The 20,272-nt window shown below is 42.3% G+C and overlaps 1 protein-coding gene across 1 annotated transcript in view; it reads right to left on the bottom strand.

Annotated features, from left to right (window-relative positions):
* Positions 1-20,272, bottom strand: part of ACACA (acetyl-CoA carboxylase alpha) — a 276,321-nt gene that overhangs the window by 16,400 nt on the left and 239,649 nt on the right. The window contains exons 49-50 of the mRNA XM_049772768.1: positions 9,081-9,258; positions 5,461-5,573 (exon numbers count right to left, since the gene is read on the bottom strand). Coding sequence (XP_049628725.1) covers positions 5,461-5,573; positions 9,081-9,258 — 291 coding nt within the window. The remainder of the gene's footprint in view (positions 1-5,460; positions 5,574-9,080; positions 9,259-20,272) is intronic.

The following is a 20,272-nucleotide window of genomic DNA, read 5'->3' as shown; positions in this document are numbered from 1 at the left end:
AATAAGCACAGCTCAGATACTTAGATTGCCCCTGTCAAAGCTGCTGAGCTCCTAAATCCTTTTATAACCCAAGGACATGTCCTTTTCCAATAATTCCAGTTGCTAAGAGGACTCTGAAGGAAGGAATTCCTGAAGCATTTACAGATCCTCACTGCTTCCCCATACACTACTCTGGCCTTGGGTAAGGAGGAGTGTGTGAAAGTTGGGGGACCTGCAAGGACTAGGGGAGGGCGGCAGTGGTTAGCTGGTGTCACCTCTGCCTATATCTGAATATCTCTGCAGGCATGTTGCAGGGGCAGTGCCCAGGGGCTGCAGCACAGAATGCCCAGTTGTCTGACCCCAGGGTCATGACTGGGGCATATTCAAAGCAAAATAAAGTTCCACCATATGGATCCTTTGTCCTGGGAACTCTGTACTGAGAGAGAGGGATGGTGGGAATTTCCAACGGCTTCATACATGGGATAAAAAGTTCTTGCTCGGGCCCGGAGAGATAGCACAGCAGCATTTGCCTTGCAAGCAGCTGATCCAGGACCAAAGGTGGTTGGTTCAAATCCCGGTGTCCCATGTGGTCCCCCGTGCCTGCCAGGAGCTATTTCTGAGCAGACAGCCAGGAGTAATCCCTGAGCACCGCCAGGTGTGGCCCAAAAACCAAAAAGAAGAAGTTCTTGCTCCCTCTAAATCACTCTCTTTCCCCCTGAACTCAAGAGGAGGGTAAAAGTCCTGGAAAGTACCTCAGCTCAGAGCACTTGTGAGGCCAGGCTAGGAAGGCTGTCCCGCTCCACAGCCACTCTTCCTGTTCCTGGCTTTATGAGAAACACAAAGAGGCCTTTGAGGGTATGGCTCAACTTTTAGAGGGGTTTAATTTTCTCAAGACAACAACAGTGGCCCACATTATCTACCAACACCACCTGAGGTCTAATTCTGAGAAGCCTGAGCAATATACGGTTCTGGTATCGGGAGAGAGAGTTCAGTGGGAAGGGTGAATGCCTTGTATGCGGCCAATCTGGATCACCCCTGTGAGTGATGGCTGAGTGAGCACCACTAGATGTAGGCCCACTCCTTCTTCCCTCCAAAAGTGAGAGCCTGGTATTTGGGCTTGATTCACATTTCTTTCCATTACTCTATCACAAATCAGAATGTACTATTCTGTTATAACCACAGACTTGTCAACCTTTTTTTACATAAACTATCTGAAATGACAATCATTATTTTTTATTTATTATTATCATTATTTTTGTTTTTTGTTTTGTTTTTTTTTTTTTTTTTTGGTTTTTGGGCCACACCCAGTAACGCTCAGGGGTTACTCCTGGCTATGTGCTCAGAAGTTGCTCCTGGCTTGGGGGACCATATGGGACACCGGGGGATCGAACCGCGGTCCGTCCAAGGTTAGCGCAGGCAAGGCAGGCACCTTACCTTTAGCGCCACCGCCCGGCCCCCTATTTTTGTTTTTTGGGTCATACCTGGCAGCTATCAGGGGTTACTCCTGGCTCTACACTCAGAAATTGCTCTTGGTAGGCTCGGGGGACCATATGGGATACTGGGATTCAAACCACCGTCCTTCTGCATGCAAGGCAAACACCCTACCTCCATGCTATCTCTCCGGCCCCTCTTTTTTTACTTTTTGTATGTGCATATGTGTGTCTTAACACAGGACCCCATACACATCTCTGGCCCAAAATATTTTTTTGGAGGAAACCGCAACCAGTGATGTCTAAGGCTTACTCCTGGCAGGCCTTGGAAGACCTTATGTGGTGCAGAGGATAGAACCTGAATTGGCAGCATGCAAGGCAAACACCTTACCCACTGTCCCATTTCTTTAGTTCTTTTTCTTTTTTTTTTTCAAAAGAAAAATAATTGTGGGGGAGGGAACCACATCCGGTAGTACTCAAGGATTACTCCTTGCTGGAGGAACTGCTCCTGGTAAGCTTGGGGACCATACAGGATCTGGGGAGTTGAGCCTAAGTCAGCCACGTGTAAAGCAAACCAACACCCTACCCCCTGCATTTTGTTCTAGCACACCAGAAATATTCTGAAAGAGACAGAGTTAGCTGTTCAGAAATTAAAGCTCTCTCATCACACTTAGAGAAAAAGAATAGCTGTGTCTGTGAACAACCAGCGGTACATGGATTTGCCCAAGTGCTCTCAATAGCATGTTCCCCAGAGCAAAGGCAGGTTTGGGGAGGGATTGGGGCATACTTTAATATCCACTCCTGTAGGCTTTCTCTTAAATCAGATTTTTCTGGGGCCACTAGCTACAGATCACAAAGGAAAATAATTCATTTTTGGTTTTAGTACTCAGCTGAGGAAAAATCTGGAAAAAGTATTGAATAAGGAGAATAGTCAGGCTCCAGTCTATACTTACTTTGTATTTTGTATAATATTTTTGGGTGGTTTATTTAACCTTTCTTTTTGACTCCTTCCTTCAATCTAAAAAATTGAGGTCACTGTCATCCACTCTGGGAGAGAGGATTTCTGCCATCTTTGGATATAAGCATTGGAGTGTGAGACTCCAGAAACACAAAGGGACCTGCTTTTTGGCAACTTGCTCACATTCTTTTCATTGGTGAGAATGGCTTACTATAGGCTCTGTGCTTAAGGATCACTCCTGGAGACACTCAGTGGACCATAGGGGTGTCAGGGATAAAACTCTGGGTTGGTTGCATGCAAGGCAAGCATCCTGCCTAATGTTCTATCTCTCCACTTCCCCCCACTCTTTTTGTTTTTCGGGGTCACACCTAGTGGTACTCAGAAATCACACCTAGATGGGATAATGAGAACATATGTGGTGCCAGGGATCAAGCCTAGGCCAGTTGCATGCAAGCGCCCTACCCACTATACTATCTCTTTGGTCTCTATTTGCTCACATTCTCATCAATCCAGGCCTGCCCCAACTCTTTGAAAGCCTGATAACATTTACATGCTAAAGCTACCTCCAGTTTCTTTTCTGTTTGAACATTTAAGCCACAGTGAATACTCAAAAATTCACCTGGCCACCCATTTCTAATGATTATGAAGGAGAGAATATGATGCCTACCCCGTATTGAAAAAAAAAAAAAAACCACTTTGAAACTAAAGTGCATTCATCTGATCTTCCTATTAACTGAAGTGACGGGGGTTGGGGGCACATTATTTGCACAGAAGCTGATGTTCAAAGAAGTTAAACGATTTACCTGCAAGCAACATAACCAAGATTTGTGCAAAGTTATTTTTATTCCAAATCTACCTCTCATATTTTCAACCTGCCTTGGGCCAGAACTTGCTTCACACTTAGCAACTAAGGATTCTTTCTCCAGTGCCATTTTGGTCAAGGTTAAATAAATATGGTTTTCTCCAATGCAGATAGGAAATTGATAATGAGATGATTTGTAACAAATGATTAACTGGTCATCACTTGGGAATCTCCACCCTCTCCCCTTCCTGTGTTTCAAAAGTTAAAAGGTGCCGGGTGAAGGTGGAAGCGATATCACTTTCGTTCAAGAGAAAGAAGCTTCGTCCCCACCCCCTTCCCATCCAGTCACTGTGCAGACAGATGTCAGAGAGGATCCCTCTTCCTACCACCCAGTTACTCTGAAGGGATGATAACAGCCAATGCGGGGTTAAAAAGAGGCAGTGAACCCCCAGTTAATGAGTAGGAATTCAGCAGGCAGTGTAAGATAAATGGAGCTCTCTCTGCTTCTGCTAGAGTCAGCATGAACTGCGGCCCTGCGGCTTGTTTGTGGCAAATGGAGTGCGCGAAATATCAAAGGGCAGTGATCCAGAAGAAGACCGACTTTGACAAATTTTAAATTGGCCAGAAAGAAAACCAGCAAAATAGGGGGGAAAGAAAAAGAAAAAAAAGGGAGAGACAGAAAGAGAGGGAGAGAGAGAGAATTATGCAATTCATTGTGCCTTGCAATTGTGTCTCTGTTGCCTTTGTACAGAATTAGTGATGAAAACAAGCAGCAGAGATGGCTGGATGCTGGGAGCAATTATGAGCCATCTAAGTGAGATGCTTATCAGTGGCTGAAGCTTTTAGAGCTCTCTCAATGTACAGTTGTGAGTAACTTGCTCTTGAGCTGCAGTTACTTTAATTAAAGTGTATGGGGTTGGTCAGAAGTAATTATCCTGTTTGGAGAAGAAAGAGAGAAAGAGGGGGAAAAAAAAAAACCCTGATCATCTCAATAGTTCTGGGTGGCAATAGATTTTATAAACAACTTTACCAATTTTGTGTGCGTGTGCGTGTTTGCATGCATGTGCATTTCCCATAAAAGAATCAGGCTGCTGGTGAGTCACCAGGTGGACTGGCTCACAGCTCCACATTGCCAGGGTGTGGGGCCTCCAGAGTGCAGGCATATACAGGAGCTTCAGACTTGGGATGGGTGAGGAACAATTGGTTCTTCAATAATTAAGTTACTATTTGTGGCATAAATGAGCTGGCATCTTTTTTTTTTTTTTTTTTTTTTTTTTAATTCCACCTACTCATTGAATTTCACTAACTTTTAAAGACAATCCGTTTCTTTCAGAAAAACAAATCAGGGGCCAGAGGATGGCAAGGAAATAAGGCATTTGCCTTGTACGCAGAAGAATGGTGGTTCGAATCCCGGCATCCCATATGGTTTCCAAGCATGCCAGGAGCGATTTCTGAGCGTAGAGCCAGGAGTAACCCCTGAGCACTGCTGAGTGTGACCCCAAAACCAAAAATCAAAAAAAATAAAGAAAAGAAAAGAAAAGAAAAAGAAATCAACAAAATAAAGAATCCCAAGCAATTATCTTCACTGCATACGTCAGTGGAAGAACTGGACAGAAATATCAGTATTTTAAAAGAATTTGAGGCGCTTTCAAATTCTGGACAAAACACAGTACGCCAATGGTTTAATCCTGTGTTCAGATCAAAAATATCTTCCAACGCTCTGAAAACAAATGCACAACAAAGTAATGGCTGGGCATATCAGGCACAGGCTCCTGGGGAAGTGTTGCCCAGCCTGTTTGGAAGCCACATTGTACAATCTTCACTTCATTTCTCTAGCTTAGATGGCCCCAGGACATGGCCTGTGAAGGTCTCCAGCTTTCCATTACATGTGCTCTCCCACCCCTCAGGAACAAGGCGGGCTTGGCCAGAGAGGAAAGCAGAATCAGGACATTTAAGTCCAGCATATTCTCTGCCTCATAGCCTACCCCCAACAACTTCTACCTCATCATTCTTTACAAGGACATCCACAAGCCTAGAAAGATGAGCTACTTGAACTATACAGAAATATTAGAAGAAAAATCGGGTGACTTTTGCTTTTGTAGGACCCACTTTCCCTCTTATTACACACACTATTTCATTCTACCATGGTTCTTACCATATAGAGGACAGTAAATAAAGATTATCATGAATTTGATCAAATGCTTCAGTGCCTCCTCCCCTGGCCTATGAATGCACTCATTACAAATCAGCTGAATGGCTCATTGATTTGCCAGGAGGACAAGCAGACATACCCAATCGCTCAGCCAAGTGGATATAGACTGGGTCCACCCGACGCATGGTTTTCACCAGATCCTTTTTGCGGAATTTGATTTCTACTGTCCCTTCGGGCTCCAGAACTGATCCCCTGGATCAGAGAGAAAGAAATAAAATAGAAAGAGAGGTTACTTTAAAGGAAAGAGATAACAGAATGAGGCCAGTTACAATCTAGGGACCAGGAAATAGCTTCATTATGGTTTGGCCCACCCGTGGCTCATGGAAGCAGTCCCAGGGAGAGAAGCAGAGACCAAAGATGAGTGTAAGTGAGGCTATGAAGGTCGGCAAAAAGCAGCTAAAATGACTTTCATTATACCAGTCTATTTTCACCTCAAAGGGAGAATACAGATGCCACCAGCTACAGTTGATAAGGATAACAGGATTGACATCAGTTTCCAGCATTAATATATTGATTTAGTTTAGGTTTTTGTTTTTGGGTTTTTCCCCCCACTTTTTGGGCCACACCTGGTGATGCTCAGGGGTTATTCCTGGCTATGTGCTTAGAAATCGCTCCTGGCTTGGGGGACCATATGGGACACCGGGGGATCGAACCGTGGTCCGCCCTAGGTTAGCATGCAAGGCAAAAGCCATATTGCTTGTGTTATCACTCCTGCCCCTAGTTTTTTTGTTTTGTTTTGTTTTGTTTTTAAACTTGGGCCACACCCAGCAGTGCTCAGGGGTTACTCCTGACTCTGCACTCAGAAATCACTCCTGGCAGGCTCGGGGAACCATATGGGATACTGGGAATTGAACTCAGGTCCGTACCGGGTCAGCCACATGCAAGGCAAATGTTCTACTACTGCGCTATATCTCTGGCCCGATTTTTTTTTGAGGGGGGCTGGGGCACACCTGGCACTCCTATGCCCAGAACTTACTCCTAGCAGGCTCAGGAGACCATTTGGGATACCAGGGAACAAACACCCTACACGCTGTGCTATCACTCTGGCCCCTTGATTTAGATCTTAGGGTACCATCTGGGCATGTTCAGTGGCTCTTCCAGCTCTGAACTCAGTTGTAACCCCTAGAAGTGCTGGGGTATCATCCCATTCTGGTGATCAAACCTGCGCCTCCTGCAAGCAAAGCATGTGCTCAGCTATTTGAGCTTTTCGGTCCCTATTGTCTAGCATTTATAGATAACCATTAGAGATAACAGTGGTAAAAAAAAAAGCATCTCCAGCCCTGGACCATACAAGTTTGGTCAATATTGACCAATATGACACACAGCTATCAAATTTTATAGCTATCTGCTGATAAAATTTAGACAAGCTAGGCCAGATCAAGCAGCAAATAAAACACTGCAGTGTCCTATGAAAAGGACAATATGATATATTTCAGTTTTATCTCTAGAACATTCTAATGATGCACTATTACCACATTCTAAATAACTTAAAAATTACACATAAAAGGGCCCAGAGAGATAGCACAGCGGTGTTTGCCTTGCAAGCAGCCGATCCAGGACCTAAGGTGGTTGGTTTGAATCCCAGTGTCCCATATGGTTCCCCGTGCCTGCCAGGAGCTATTTCTGAGCAGACAGCCAGGAGTAATCCCTGAGCAACGCTGGATGTGGCCCAAAAACAAAAACAAAAACAAAAACAAAAACAAAAAAAAAATTACACATAAAAATATGACAGCATTTACTTTATGCTTGGCTCTGCTCTAAGTGCTTACACATAAAGTTTAACAATCTTATGCTTGGAGGTGGGTTAGGGGGACATTCTAGTGGAGTATGTGGTGCTTGAATACCATATGCACAAAGCCCTTCCTGAAACATACTGTAAACCATGTCTAAAATAAAAAAAATTAAAATATTAACACAATCCGGAGTCGAAGAGATGGCACAGTGGTAGGGTGTTTACCTTGCACCCAGCCAATCCAGGACAGATAGTGGTTTGAATCCCAGCATGGTCCCCTGAGCCTGCTAGGAGTAACTTATTTATATCAATTTATATCTATCTTGAATTGAGGCATTTCCATTCTTCCCCATGGTTTTTTGGGTCTCTTTTGGTTCTGTGCTCAGAGACCACCCTTGGTGCAGCTAGAGAAACCATATGAGATGCCAGCTAAGAAACCTGGGGGGCTGTGTTCAAGGCAAGTACCTTACCCACTGTCCTATCTCTTTACCTAAGGAATTCCTATTTTACAGATGAGAAACCTAAGGTACAAGATGTGAAGAGGCTTATCCAAGTCTTATATATGACAGAACTAGATTTAAATAGGAAATCAATGGCTGGAGGAATAGCATAAAGGTAGGGCGTTTGCCCTGCATGCAGAAGGACGATGGTTTGAATTCCGGCATCTCAGAGGGTACCCCAAGCCTGCCAGGAGCGATTTCTGAGTGTAGAGCCAGAAGTAACCCGAGCGCTGCCGAGTGTGACCCAAAGAACCAAAAATAAAACAAACAAACAAACAAACAAACAGGAAATCATGTTGCAAAGTCAGCAGATATACCAAAGTCAGTAGGGATAGGCGAGGATACAAATAAATAGAGATAAATAAGATAAATAAGTCCTTAACCATAAAATTTTTTTTTTTTTTGTTTTTGGGTCACACCCAGCAGTGCTCAGGTTTACTCCTGGCTCTACGCTCAGAAATTGCTCCTGGCAGGCACAGGGGAACTCTGGGATGCCGGGATTTGAATCACTGTCCTTTTGCGTGCAAAGCAAATGCCTTACCTTCATTCTATTTCTCTGGCACCAACCATAAAATTCTTAACCACAGTGAATTCTCAATAAACTACTGATCTTTCCTAACAATATGATGTTGGAGACTCAAACTTTTGACACAGGTATTCTAATAAATGATTAAATGTAGGAATTGGCATGAAAATTGTCATGAAAATATGTTGTGAAATTCCCTTATTTTGGAAAGGGTTTTAAAAACTAATGAAAGAAATTTGGGGGCTGTATCAATAGTACTTAAGGTAGGACACTTGCTTTGCAGGTGGCTGACCTAGGCTTAATCTCTGATATTCCATATTGTCCTCTGGGCCCTGCCAGGAGTGATTTTTGAGCAGAGCCAGTAGTAAGCCCTGAACATTGCCTGGTGTGACCTCAAAACAAAAAACAAAAATAAATAAAGCTGATTTGATGTATTTCATTATTTTCAAGTACCTCCTCCCAACAAAAGTCAGGTTTTCTCTGTAGTTCTTTTTATAAATCATTGTGTTCCCCAAGCCTTCTTGAATGCTACAGGAAGATAGCTGGACTCTATGGAAAAAGCCTGGTACAATGTAGAGATAGTGGTACTACCTACAACCCAGCTTGTTCCACAGACAACACAAAGCAGTAGGGGAGAGTGGGGACTCCTAAAACTCACAGGCTTCTCCAAAGAGCCAAGAGGAAGGGAGTCTCTGTGTTTGCAGGTGCCCAGAATAAGAGAAATCAGAGTTAAGAGAATTGGGGAAAAATTCACACTGAGAAAGCCTGATACTAGACTGAGTTTCCTTTCTGTGTCAGTAGATGCCAATTTTTTCCAACCTTAGAGACTTCTGGGAAGGAAAAAATTCAAGGAAAATCCTCTTGGCTACCATTTTTCCAGGGAGCTATCAAGAGCTAGAGGATGCTGGGAGGTGGGGGTGGGAACAGGGAAGGAGTGCTACCTGCTTTCTCGGTCGGCATACATCTCCATGTGGCGGGGGTTAATGGTGGGATCAATCACCACCCAGGAGCCACCGCGCAGTTCTGCCTGTGGAGGAATGTACACCATCACGGGCTGAGAGCACTCCCGCAGGCCGTCCACGATGTAAGCTCCAAACTTCAGCACCTGGTCGTACATGTCTGCAGAGAATATGATTAAGAAAGAGATCACGAAATGTCCTACGCAAAGATGTGTTTCTGGTACCATAGCCATGGAGGTGATAGGCCCAACAGCACAGCTATCTAGAGCATCCTGCTGGTGAGTTGCCCTGAAGACTCAAGCAAATGGCACTGTCACCTGAATCCCATCCCATTCAGGACTCCGGGGCATCTTCAACAGCACAAGAGCAGTGTGCAGCCTTCACCAGATACGCTATGCGAGTCCCACAGACGGCACATCTATTTTATATCCTCCCTGAACTTCTGTGCTCAGGTTTCACCACATTAATTCACACTTGCTCTACAAACGTTGAATATTTTTCATGTCAATATGTGATCTCTCTCACTACATTAAGTTTTCTGAAGGAAGGAACTACTGAAGCTCCTTTTCAATTCTTCTCATGATACTTAGCATATGATAAGCTCTTAAAATGTGCAGCTAATGGAAATGGGTCTTTCCAAATTTTTATCTTTGAAAAATGCACCTTTCATCACCTGCAGCATCCTGCCCAGTGCCTAGAACAGTGCTCAAATAAGTATTTGTTGAACGAATGAATGAATGAACACATGTTTTGAAAGGAATAATAGAAACAAATTAAGCTCTTTAACAGTGTTGGTTTATTTTTGTTTGCTTGCTTTAGGCCACACCTGATGGTGCTCAGAGATTACTCCTGGCTCTGCTGAAAGGGCTAAACATATATAGTCCTGGAGATTGAACTGGGGTCAGTGCATGCAAAGCAAGCACCCTACCCACTCTATTATCTCTCAGTCCCCTTTAACAGGTGCATATTTTTTTTGGGGGGGAGGGGGTCACATCCAGCAGTGCTCAGGGTACTCCTGGCTCTACACTAAGAAATCGCTTCTGGCAGACTCGGGGGACCATATGGGATGCCTGGATTCAAACCACCATCCTTCTGTATGCAACGCAAACACTCTACCTCCATGCTATCTCTCTGGCCCCAAAGGTGCATTTTAATCAGATTATCAATGAGAGAACGAAAACCTTAAGAAAAAAAACTTTAAAAAACTTTATTATGGGGCTGGAGAGATAGCAGAGTGGCGTTTGCCTTGCAAGCAGCCGTCCCAGGACCAAAGGTGGTTGGTTCAAATCCCGGCGTCCCTTATGATCCCCAGTGCCTACCAGGAGCTATTCCTGAGCAGATAGCCAGGAGTAACCCCTGAGCACCGCCGGGTGTGGCCCAAAAACAAAAAACAAACAAACAAAAAACTTTATTATTAGGGCCGGAGAGATAGCACAGCGGTAAGGCATTTGCCTTGCATGGAGAAGGATGGTGGTTCGAATCCCAGCATCACATATGGTCCCTCGAGCCTGCCAGGGGCGATTTCTGAGCATGGAGCCAGGAGTAATCCCTCAATGCTGCCAGATGTGACCCAAAAGAAAAAAAACACTTTATTATTAGAAAGAACACATAGTTGCTTAGAAAGAAAAACTTTTTTGCTAATGGAGCCTTCTGGGTAATTCCCCCAAACCAAGAGCAGCCTGAATAAAAGAGGTCCCAGAAAGAGAATCCTTAGGAAGCAAGATCAGTTATTCATGTCCCAACAATGTACCATTTTATCCATTTTTTCCCAGCACACTGCAGTCTAACCTTGCTACAGTTTTAGGTTTATGATTCCAGAAGTTTAGTGAGTCTTTCAGTAGAACGACAATGGGTCCTTTCCAAACACTAAATAACTGGTTCGAATGAGTTCAAACTTTCCTATCAAAAAATGGATCTCAATTTGGAATAAATAAATTCTGGAAATCCACAGCAAAGAAGGATTTTCTCCAGGAACATATGAGCAAATCAAATAGAAATTGCTTTCATTGTAGTTACTAGCAAATTAAACTGCCACCTTCTCCAAAGTAAAAATGGCTCAATACAAACCAACAGCAACAACAGTTCTTTGCAAGGCACAAGCCTTTCTCCAGGTCCCAACAGAAGACTCTAAAAATTCCAAATAGTCAGAAGCTGCCCCAAGAAAAACTTCCTATGCTATGTAGAATATAGTATAGTATGGTCAGAGGCTCTGTATATATGATCAGAGCAAAGACATTTATTCCTTTGGGAGGAAAGCAAAGACCAAAAAAAATTTACTGCTAATTACACAACTGCTGTATAAAGAGTGGGGAATAAAGGACTTTAAGCGCTTTACGCTAATTCTGTGGTTATGAAAATAATTGCTCAGTTCAAATTATTTTAACTAAATTAATTCTTTAGTGGATATTTCAACCAGTGCTACATAATAAAATAATTGTGCAATTAGCAGTACATTTTTCAGTGCTGCCAAGAGAACAGTCTCAGAAGTAGTAACAGAAAAGAAGTGGTTCTCCATGGATCCAGACGCTATGGAGAAAGGGATGGTGCTGACGACAGGAAGGTACAAAAGTGCAGCACCAAAGTCATTCACCACCAAAAAAAAAAAAAAAATAACACACCAAACATAGAATAAGACAAAGACCGCTTTATCTTCACTCATGTCTGTCTATTAGAGGCATATCTAAATCCAAGTTTCTGTGTTTCTGTGGATCTGTTTCTCCAAGAAGCAGGGGCTTCCTTGAAACTGTACCTCCATTTACTCCAAAAAAAAAAAAAAGTTTTATTTAGCTGGGCATGCAGATAATCATATCAGTAACCCTGGCTATGGCATAATTTTTTTGTTTCTAAATTTAAACACAAAAGGTTATAATCCACTTATATGTTCATACATTTATATGTTCATAATACACTTTTCCCCACAGATAAACTTGTTCATGATTGAGTTACAGTCATACAATGTGCACATTTCCCTTAACCAATGTCCTCAGTTTCCTTTTTACCCTCCCCAATATTCTCTCCTCTTCCTGTCTCTGGGGCATATACTTTTCTTCTCTCCCTATCTCTCTTTCTCTCTCTTTCGTTCTTTTCTCCCTTTAGACATTTTGGTTTGCAGTACAGTGTATATTTCCCATCATCAATGTCCTCAGTTTCCTTCCCACACTCCCTCCCCTGCCTGCCTCTGGGGCAGGCATTTTACTTCTCTCTCTCCCTTTTGTTTTTTGACACTGTGGTTTGGTCTTCTTGATCTTCATTTCTATTGACTCTGGGTATTTCAATACATTTTGTTTATGTTTGGGATCAAATTGAAAGTGTGTATATCTTTTTTTTTTTTTTTTTTTTTTTTTTTGGTTTTTGGGTCACACCTGGCAGCACTCAGGGGTTACTCCTGGCTCTATGCTCAGAAATCACTCCTGGCAGGCTCAGGGGACCCATATGGGATGCCGGGATTCGAACCACCGTCCTTCTGCCTGAAAGGCAAACGCCCTACCTCCATGCTATCTCTCTGGCCCCCTACCATTATTTTTGTGAAATGGACATCGGTTCCTTTTTTCATCATCAGTGCTAAGTTATAGTACACTACAGAGCATGGTTACTTGCACACATACAGATAATTTATTCAGTCATCAGAAAAATTTTTCATGTCCAAATTATAAGTGGGAAACTGAATTATTTAAATAACCAAGTGAAAGACTTGAACCCAGATCTTTTTGGGGGTTTAGATCAAACAAGCCACATTTTATTACCTTATTATTATTATTATTATTATTATTATTATTATTATTATTATTTTTGGTTTTTGGGTCACACCTGGCAGCACTCAGGGGCTACTCCTGGCTCTACGCTCAGAAATTGCCCCCGGCAAGCTCGGGGGACCATATGGGATGCTGGGATTTGAACCACTGTCCTTTCGCATGCAAGGCAAATGTTTTACCACTGTGCTATCTCTCTGGCCCCATTATTACCTTATTCTTTCCTTATCACTCTTTTGCAGGGAAACAGCATGAAATTGAAAAAAATTTGATACAATGGCCAAATGAAATTTATTTATTTATTTGGTTTTTGGGCAACACCTAGCAGCACTCAGGGATTACTCCCAGCTCTGTGCTCAGAAATCACTCCTGGCTGGCTCAAGAGACTATATGCGATGCCGGGATGCCACGAATCAAACCTAGGTGAGCTGCATGCAAGGTAAATGCCCTATTACTGTGCTACCTCTCTGGCTCCTGAATGAAATAAAAAAAAAAAAAAACAAAACAAAAAACAAAAAACAAATTTTCAGATACCCCAAATGATCCTTTGAGCCCCACCAGGAAAGAACTCTGAATACTGTGCCAAGAGTACCTGAGCACCATCAGGTATGGCTCCCAAACCAAAATAAATAAAACCAAACAATCAAAAATCAAAAAGACACTCGCAAAACAAAAAAACAAAACAAAAAAGACACTTGAGGAGCTGGAGCAATGGCGCAGAGGTAGGGCATTTGCCTTGCATGCGGCTTACCCAGGATGGACCAAGGTTCAATCCCCCAGCGTCCCCATGGTCCCCCAAGCCAGGAGCAATTTCTGAGTGCATAGCCAGGAGTAATCCCTGAGCATCACCGGGTGTGGCTCAAAAATAAATAAATAAAAACAAAACAAAACAAAAAGACACTTAAGTAAGTGGCTGAATATTTTGAATTTTGTTTGTTTGGGGGGGCACAACTGGCAAGGTGTGCCCAGGGTTACTCATAGTGCTGTATTCAGGAATAACTCTTTGTAAGGCCCAGGTCACCATATGGGGTGCTAGAGACCAAATCCAGGTAGACTGCATACAAGACAAGCATCCCATCTTCTGTACCACTATACTATCCCCAGATTTTTAATTTTCTTAGTAAGTATTTTTGCATGCTCAGAAATGTGAGAAATTGTACTAATAATACTATCAGCTCAGTGCTGCTAGAGGATCTGACTGCCTTCAGGACTCAAGACTGAGTAGAAAAAAAGAGTAACAAATTTCACTAAATTTGACCTACTTAGGGAGCTGGAGAGACAGTACTGTGGGGAGGGTACCTGTCTTACACAGAGTTGACCTGGGTTGATATCGCACCCATATGGTCTGTCAGCACTGCCAGGATGATCCCTGGAGTCAGGAGTAAGTCCTGAGTATGAGCACTGCTGGGTGTGACCTAAATAAAAAAGTGAAAGAAAAAAAACCTGCCAGGCTTGGGACTAAAACATCAACAGACCAAATTAGGGGCCAGCGAGATTTCATACCGGCAGGGCATATGCCTTGCATGTGGCCAACCCAGGACAAACCTGGGTTCGATTCCTGGCATCCCATATGGTTCTTTGAGCCTGCCAGGAGCAATTTTTAGTCCAAAAACAAAAAACAAACAAAAACCCAGACCAAATTCAAGAGAGCAAATGCAATGAAGATTATCAAAATATAAATACACAAGCAAACTTGATAAATAATGTGCTCACACTAAATCATAGCTGTCCTAAGTCATGTACTTAATAAGGCAGACTGATGTACTCAGCAACAATCTGACACAGTTATCTGAAATTCCTTCATATTTAAGAGTTTTGTGTTTGCACTGTGCTTGTATTTTGGTGGTGGGTGCAGTGACTTTATATATACACAGAAGTGCTAAACGAGAGCCCTTAAATACTGTAATGCTATGAAGCAATGAGAAGGTTTTTAAAATACAAAAGAGGGGAGAGATGAAAAGGGAATAGAGTGAGAGAAAAGAGAGTAAGAGAGCAACAGAACAGCCACAGTAGTAGTCATGTGGGATTCTTTTCTATTGTTTTAAGGTCCTATCCTGCAGTGCTCACTGCTTACCCCTGGTTCTGCATTCAAGGATCACTCCTGGAAGCACTTGAGGGACCATATGAGAAGCTAGAATAGAACCCGAGGTCAGCAACGAGTAAGGCAAGCGGTCTACTCAAAGTATATCATCACTCTGCCTCCAAAGTAGGATTTTTCCTGTTTTAAAAAAACTTTTTTTTTTGGGGGGCTGGAGAGATAGCATGGAGGTAAAGCGTTTGCCTTTCATGCAAGAGGTCATCGGTTCGAATCCCAGCGTCCCATATGGTCCCCTGTGCCTGCCAGGAGCAATTTCTGAGCATGGAGCCAGGAGTAACCCCTGAGCACTGCCGGGTGTGACCCAAAAACCACAAAAAAAAAAAAAAAAACAAAAAAAAAAAAAACTTTTTTTTTTTTTGGGTCACACCCATTTGATGCTCAGGGGTTACTCCTGGCTAAATGTTCAGAAATTGTCCCTGGTTTGGGGGGACCATATGGGACGCTGGGGGATCAAACCGTGGTCCTTCCTTGGCTAGCGCTTGCAAGGCAGACATCTTACCTCTAGCACCACCTCACCGGCCCCTGTTTTAAAAAAACTTTTAAAAAAGGGGCCAGAGTGATAGCAACAGCAGTAGGGTGTTTGCCTTGCACACTGCTGACCCAGAATGGAGCCAGTTCAATCCCCGGCAACCTATCTGGTTTCTCAAGCCTCCCAGGAGCGATTTCTAAGCACAGAGCCAATAGTAACCCCTGAGCACTGTGGGGTGTGGCCCAAAAACCAAATAACTAAATAAATAAAGCTCCAAAATTAAAAATTTTTTTAAGAATTCACTGTGATAGTTGAGTTTTGGTTTCAATACCCATCCTTCACTGGTATTAATTTCCTACTACCAATTTCCCTAGTTACCTTCCTTTGTCCCCACTCCACCCCTAGTCTGTCTTTCTAGAAGAGACTTTTTCTTCTTTTTCCTTTTAGACACCAAGTGGCTTTCTTTCTTTTTCTTTCTCTCTTCCCTTCTAGGCACTGTGTTTTGCAATTCTGTTACAGAAGGAGTATCATGCATATCACTTTAGAAGTGGGATTCTTAAGGTTGAGACTAGGAGCTTTAAAATTGCATATGTTGACTGTCAATTCCCAGGCCGTGAGAAATGCAACTGGGAATGAAAAATACTGATAGGTACTGATAGGTCTTTCATTGGAGAAGTAGAAAACTGGAGCTTCTAAGCATTTTGGCAAAGCATATTAGCATGAAGAGTGATCACTCAGTCCAGCACCTAAGTAAGTACCAACCCGACTAGGGCCTTCATTGCTACATAGAATGAGGGTGGGCAGCAGGGAGATCACCAGTGGGCGTGGCCTCCAAACAAAACCACTGCTATATAACCTGGATAAATGTACGCACAGGGAGCCAGGAAGTAGGGTGTTGTTTGAAAGTGCCTAACACTCTAAGCTGAAACAGATCCTACTGGCTTAGGGCAAGATTATCTGCGAGGAACTGAAGGTAAACATGAAGCATACACAAACTGCAGACCGGTAATGTCTCTCACGAGTTCATTATGGCTGGCTGACACTGTATACTTCAACATGCAAGTAATCAGAGACTTTAAAATAGACTTTCATCCCAGTTAAAGTTTTCAATAAATGTTTTTTTTTTATTGTTATTTATAACCTGTCCCGGGAAAAAATAATAAGTATAACATGAAAAGCCAACTGAGAGTGACCCTGTAGCACCAGCAGTGAGGCAGCTTAATATCACTGGGATTTGCATCCTATCAAGCCATTCATGCTGAGGCTGGGACCCTGGTGCTAATTTCTAGTAAATTTCACGCTTGATGTCTCCCTGTTGTGGGTCATTGCCGGTTCGTCTAAATAAACTGCTTCCAAATGGCTCTTCCATCTAAATATTCAGCCAGTTTTTATAATTTAATTTTGCATTATGCTGAATAGCCTTCCGGCCAGATAGAGCTCATTGGGAAAAAAAGCACCAATACCATTTTGACATGCTTTTATTTATTTATTTATATTTTTACTGCTCGAATTAGACCTCCTAGGCCGACTAGTAAAGAGTTTTTTTTTCCCTCCACTAATGTCAATTTTCAGCATAGCAAGAGCTGTCTCTAATCTTTTCCTACTCATTACACACAATTTTGGAGTCATTTTACCCACAGTGCAGTCGGCTTCTAGCTGTGTGTTTGTGTGCACTGAGGGATGGCATAATTGTTTATTTTCCCTCCCTGCATAATCCCCAGCCAGTACTGAAACTAAAACTGCAAACATTTCCCCAAGGGATATGGAATGACTCTCAGCTTAGGTCCCTTTACATGAGATAATATATAGGAAACATCCTGACCTGTATGTAAATATGAAACTCCATCCTCTTTCCTCCTAACTTCCATATGGAGCTCTCTCTTTCCCCTACATGTATCTGTCGTAAGTGACGTGAAAACAAATGAATGCAAGAGGACCAAAATTCAGAAGATAGAGCTGATTCTCATCTCTATCAGGCCAGTAACTCTCTTTTTAAAAAACAGCAACAACAACAAACACAGGGTCTCACATATACAAGCCAAATGTTCTATAGTGAACCATACATACCGTTGCCCACAATTCATTTTTCACTGAGTGTAGGGGATAGGGTAAAATTAGGAGTTGTTATTTCATGGGTATAGTTCTCGACATATATGGTTTGAAAGTTACACAACACAGAATAACTTCAATGACACTGAATTGTCAAAACAATAAAAAAAACATTATGAAAATTTACTGCAAAAAAATTAACTCATTTTTTTAAAAAGGCAAAAAACACATTTCTGAGCTCTTGAAATTTCTTGTGTCAAGAACCAAGAATAACCTAAAGCAAGAATAGAGGAAGCTGGATATGAACATTCTCAGATATTCAATTCCAAGGATATTCTAATAGAACTGATTTGGGTCCTAGGCTCTAAATATCAGCCACAAACCTACAAAAAGTAGATAGAACCATCTTCCTCTCTCAGCTGGCTTTTTTTTTTTTTCCTTAAGCTGAATGATTTTAGGGCATGTACTTAACCCAAGTCTCAAATTATGTAGAACACAGCTAACAATGTAGCCTACCTTAGAGGTACTTATAATGATTATGTAAGATAATGCATGCAAAATGGTTAGCACTGTTTCTGGTGAAAAGAGTTGAATGAATTTTAATTGTCGTTGTTCACACTGTTACAGGGCTAGCAGCCAACCTGGGCCTGAGCCAAAAATGTGTAGCAACATTAAAGCTTTTCCTACATGCACCACACCAGAAAACTTTCAAACTGAACTTTAGGATAAAAGAGGCAGGCAGATGCATTCTTACATACTATATCAAGCAGAGTACATTCTCAATGATCTTGCTCCTCCCCAGGAGAGAGATAACTAAGGAATAATACATGTATTTCTGTCCTAAATTTTACAGATAAGAAATTTGGACTAGAACAGAAGAGAGGACAGTGATTAAGGTGCTTTCTCAACAAGCAACCAACCTGGGTTCAACCCCCAGTATCTAGTCTCCAGAGCCCTGCCAGGAGTGATGCCAGGAACAAAGTTGAGTGTGACTGAAAAAACAAAAAAAACCAAAAAAAAAAAAAAAACCAAAAAAAAGAAAGAAAGAAAGAAAGAAAGAAAGAAAGAAAGAAAGAAAGAAAGAAAGAAAGAAAGAAAGAAAGAAAGAAAGAAAGAAAGAAAGAAAGAAAGAAAGAAAGAAAGAAAGAAAATTTGGGATCAGTGAAATCTGAGGGTATGAATGAACTTTAGGAAGAAGTTTCGGGGCCTGAGTGGTAGCACAGAGGTAGGGCGTTTTGCCTTGCACACAGCTGTCCTAGAATGAACTCGGGTTCAATCCCCAGCATCCCATATGGTCCCCCAAGCCAGGAGCGATATCTGAGCGCAGAACCAGGAGTGACTCCTGAGCATCACAGGGTGTGGCCCCAAAACAAAAAAAAAAACAACCCCCCTGAAAAAACATAGGAAGAAGTTTCAGCTCTCCCCCTCATAAAAAACAATCTAAATATAGTATTTTTTTTTCTTTTTTTTTTTTGGTTTTTGGGTCACACTCGGCGGTGCTCAGGGGTTACTCCGGCTGTCTGCTCAGAAATAGCTCCTGGCAAGCACGGGGGACCATATGGGACACCGGGATTTGAACCAACCACCTTTGGTCCTGGATCGGCTGCTTGCAAGGCGAACGCCGCTGTGCTATCTCTCCAGGCCCAGTATTTTTTTTTTTTTCCTTCGGCTTTTTTGGGTCACACCTGGCCATACTCAGAAGTTACTCCGGGCTCTATGCTCAGAAATCGCTCCTGGCAGGCTCGGGGGACCATATGAGATGCCAGGATTCGAAACACCGTTCTTCTGCATGCAAGGCAAATGGCATCCCTCCATGCTATCTCTCCGGCCCCAAAATACAGTTATCATTTTGTCTGAACTCAGTGATATACATATCATATATTATGTACACATATGCAGTTATAATATATTTAATACATAAAATACAAATATAATAAATATGTATTTTATATTTTAGTTATAGGGTCTCATTATTCAGGGTGTTCAGGTTTGAATTCTGGCTCTGTACTCAGAAATACTGATTTCTGATGGGTCCTTGGGGACCATACTGGGTTGTGGGAATTAAACCTAAGTTGAACATGTGCAAGGCAAGTGTCCTGCCTGCTGTATTGGTCCCTCTGGCACCTATTTTAGACTTTTCTCTGAAGTAGCTAGCAATAGTTTCTTAGACACAGGAAGTCAACAAAAGTATGTAAGACTGACTTACTTGTTTTGTTTTTGAGGGGCCATACCCAATTATGCTCAAGGATTACTCCTGGTCATACAGGGGACCATATAAGATGCTGGGGATTGAACCCAGATTGGCCATGTGCAAGGCAAATACTGCATGCTATACTACCTCTCCAGCTCCATGGACTGACTTAATATATTCTCAAAATCACAAAGCATTTTAAATCAGATCAATTAAAAAAAGAATTCATCTTGAACAAACAAAACAAAAAAGAGGGGCCAGAGTGATAACACAGAGGTAAGGCATTTGCCTTGCATGCAGCCACCATGGGATAGACCCGGGTTCGATCCCCAGTATCTCATATAGTCCCAGGAGCCTGATAGGAGTGATTTCTGAGTGCAGAGCCAGGAGTAAACCCTGAGTGCTAGCAGCTGAGGATGGCCCCAAAACAAGACAAAACAAAACAAAAAAAGAATTCATCTTGATTGTTTAAAAAAGTATACAAATAGCAATTGCATGCCTTAGCCCAAATCTTCCATCAGAGGTATAAAATTGTTAGTTCTTCTTAAAAAATAAAAATGGGAAGATCACAATTGTTACAATAACATAAAATTAAAAAAATGGGGCTGAAGCAATAGC

This window comes from Suncus etruscus, chromosome 1 (assembly GCF_024139225.1).
Source record: "Suncus etruscus isolate mSunEtr1 chromosome 1, mSunEtr1.pri.cur, whole genome shotgun sequence".
NCBI classification, from domain to species: Eukaryota; Metazoa; Chordata; class Mammalia; order Eulipotyphla; family Soricidae; genus Suncus; species Suncus etruscus.
This window is presented reverse-complemented; position numbering and strand designations above follow the sequence as displayed.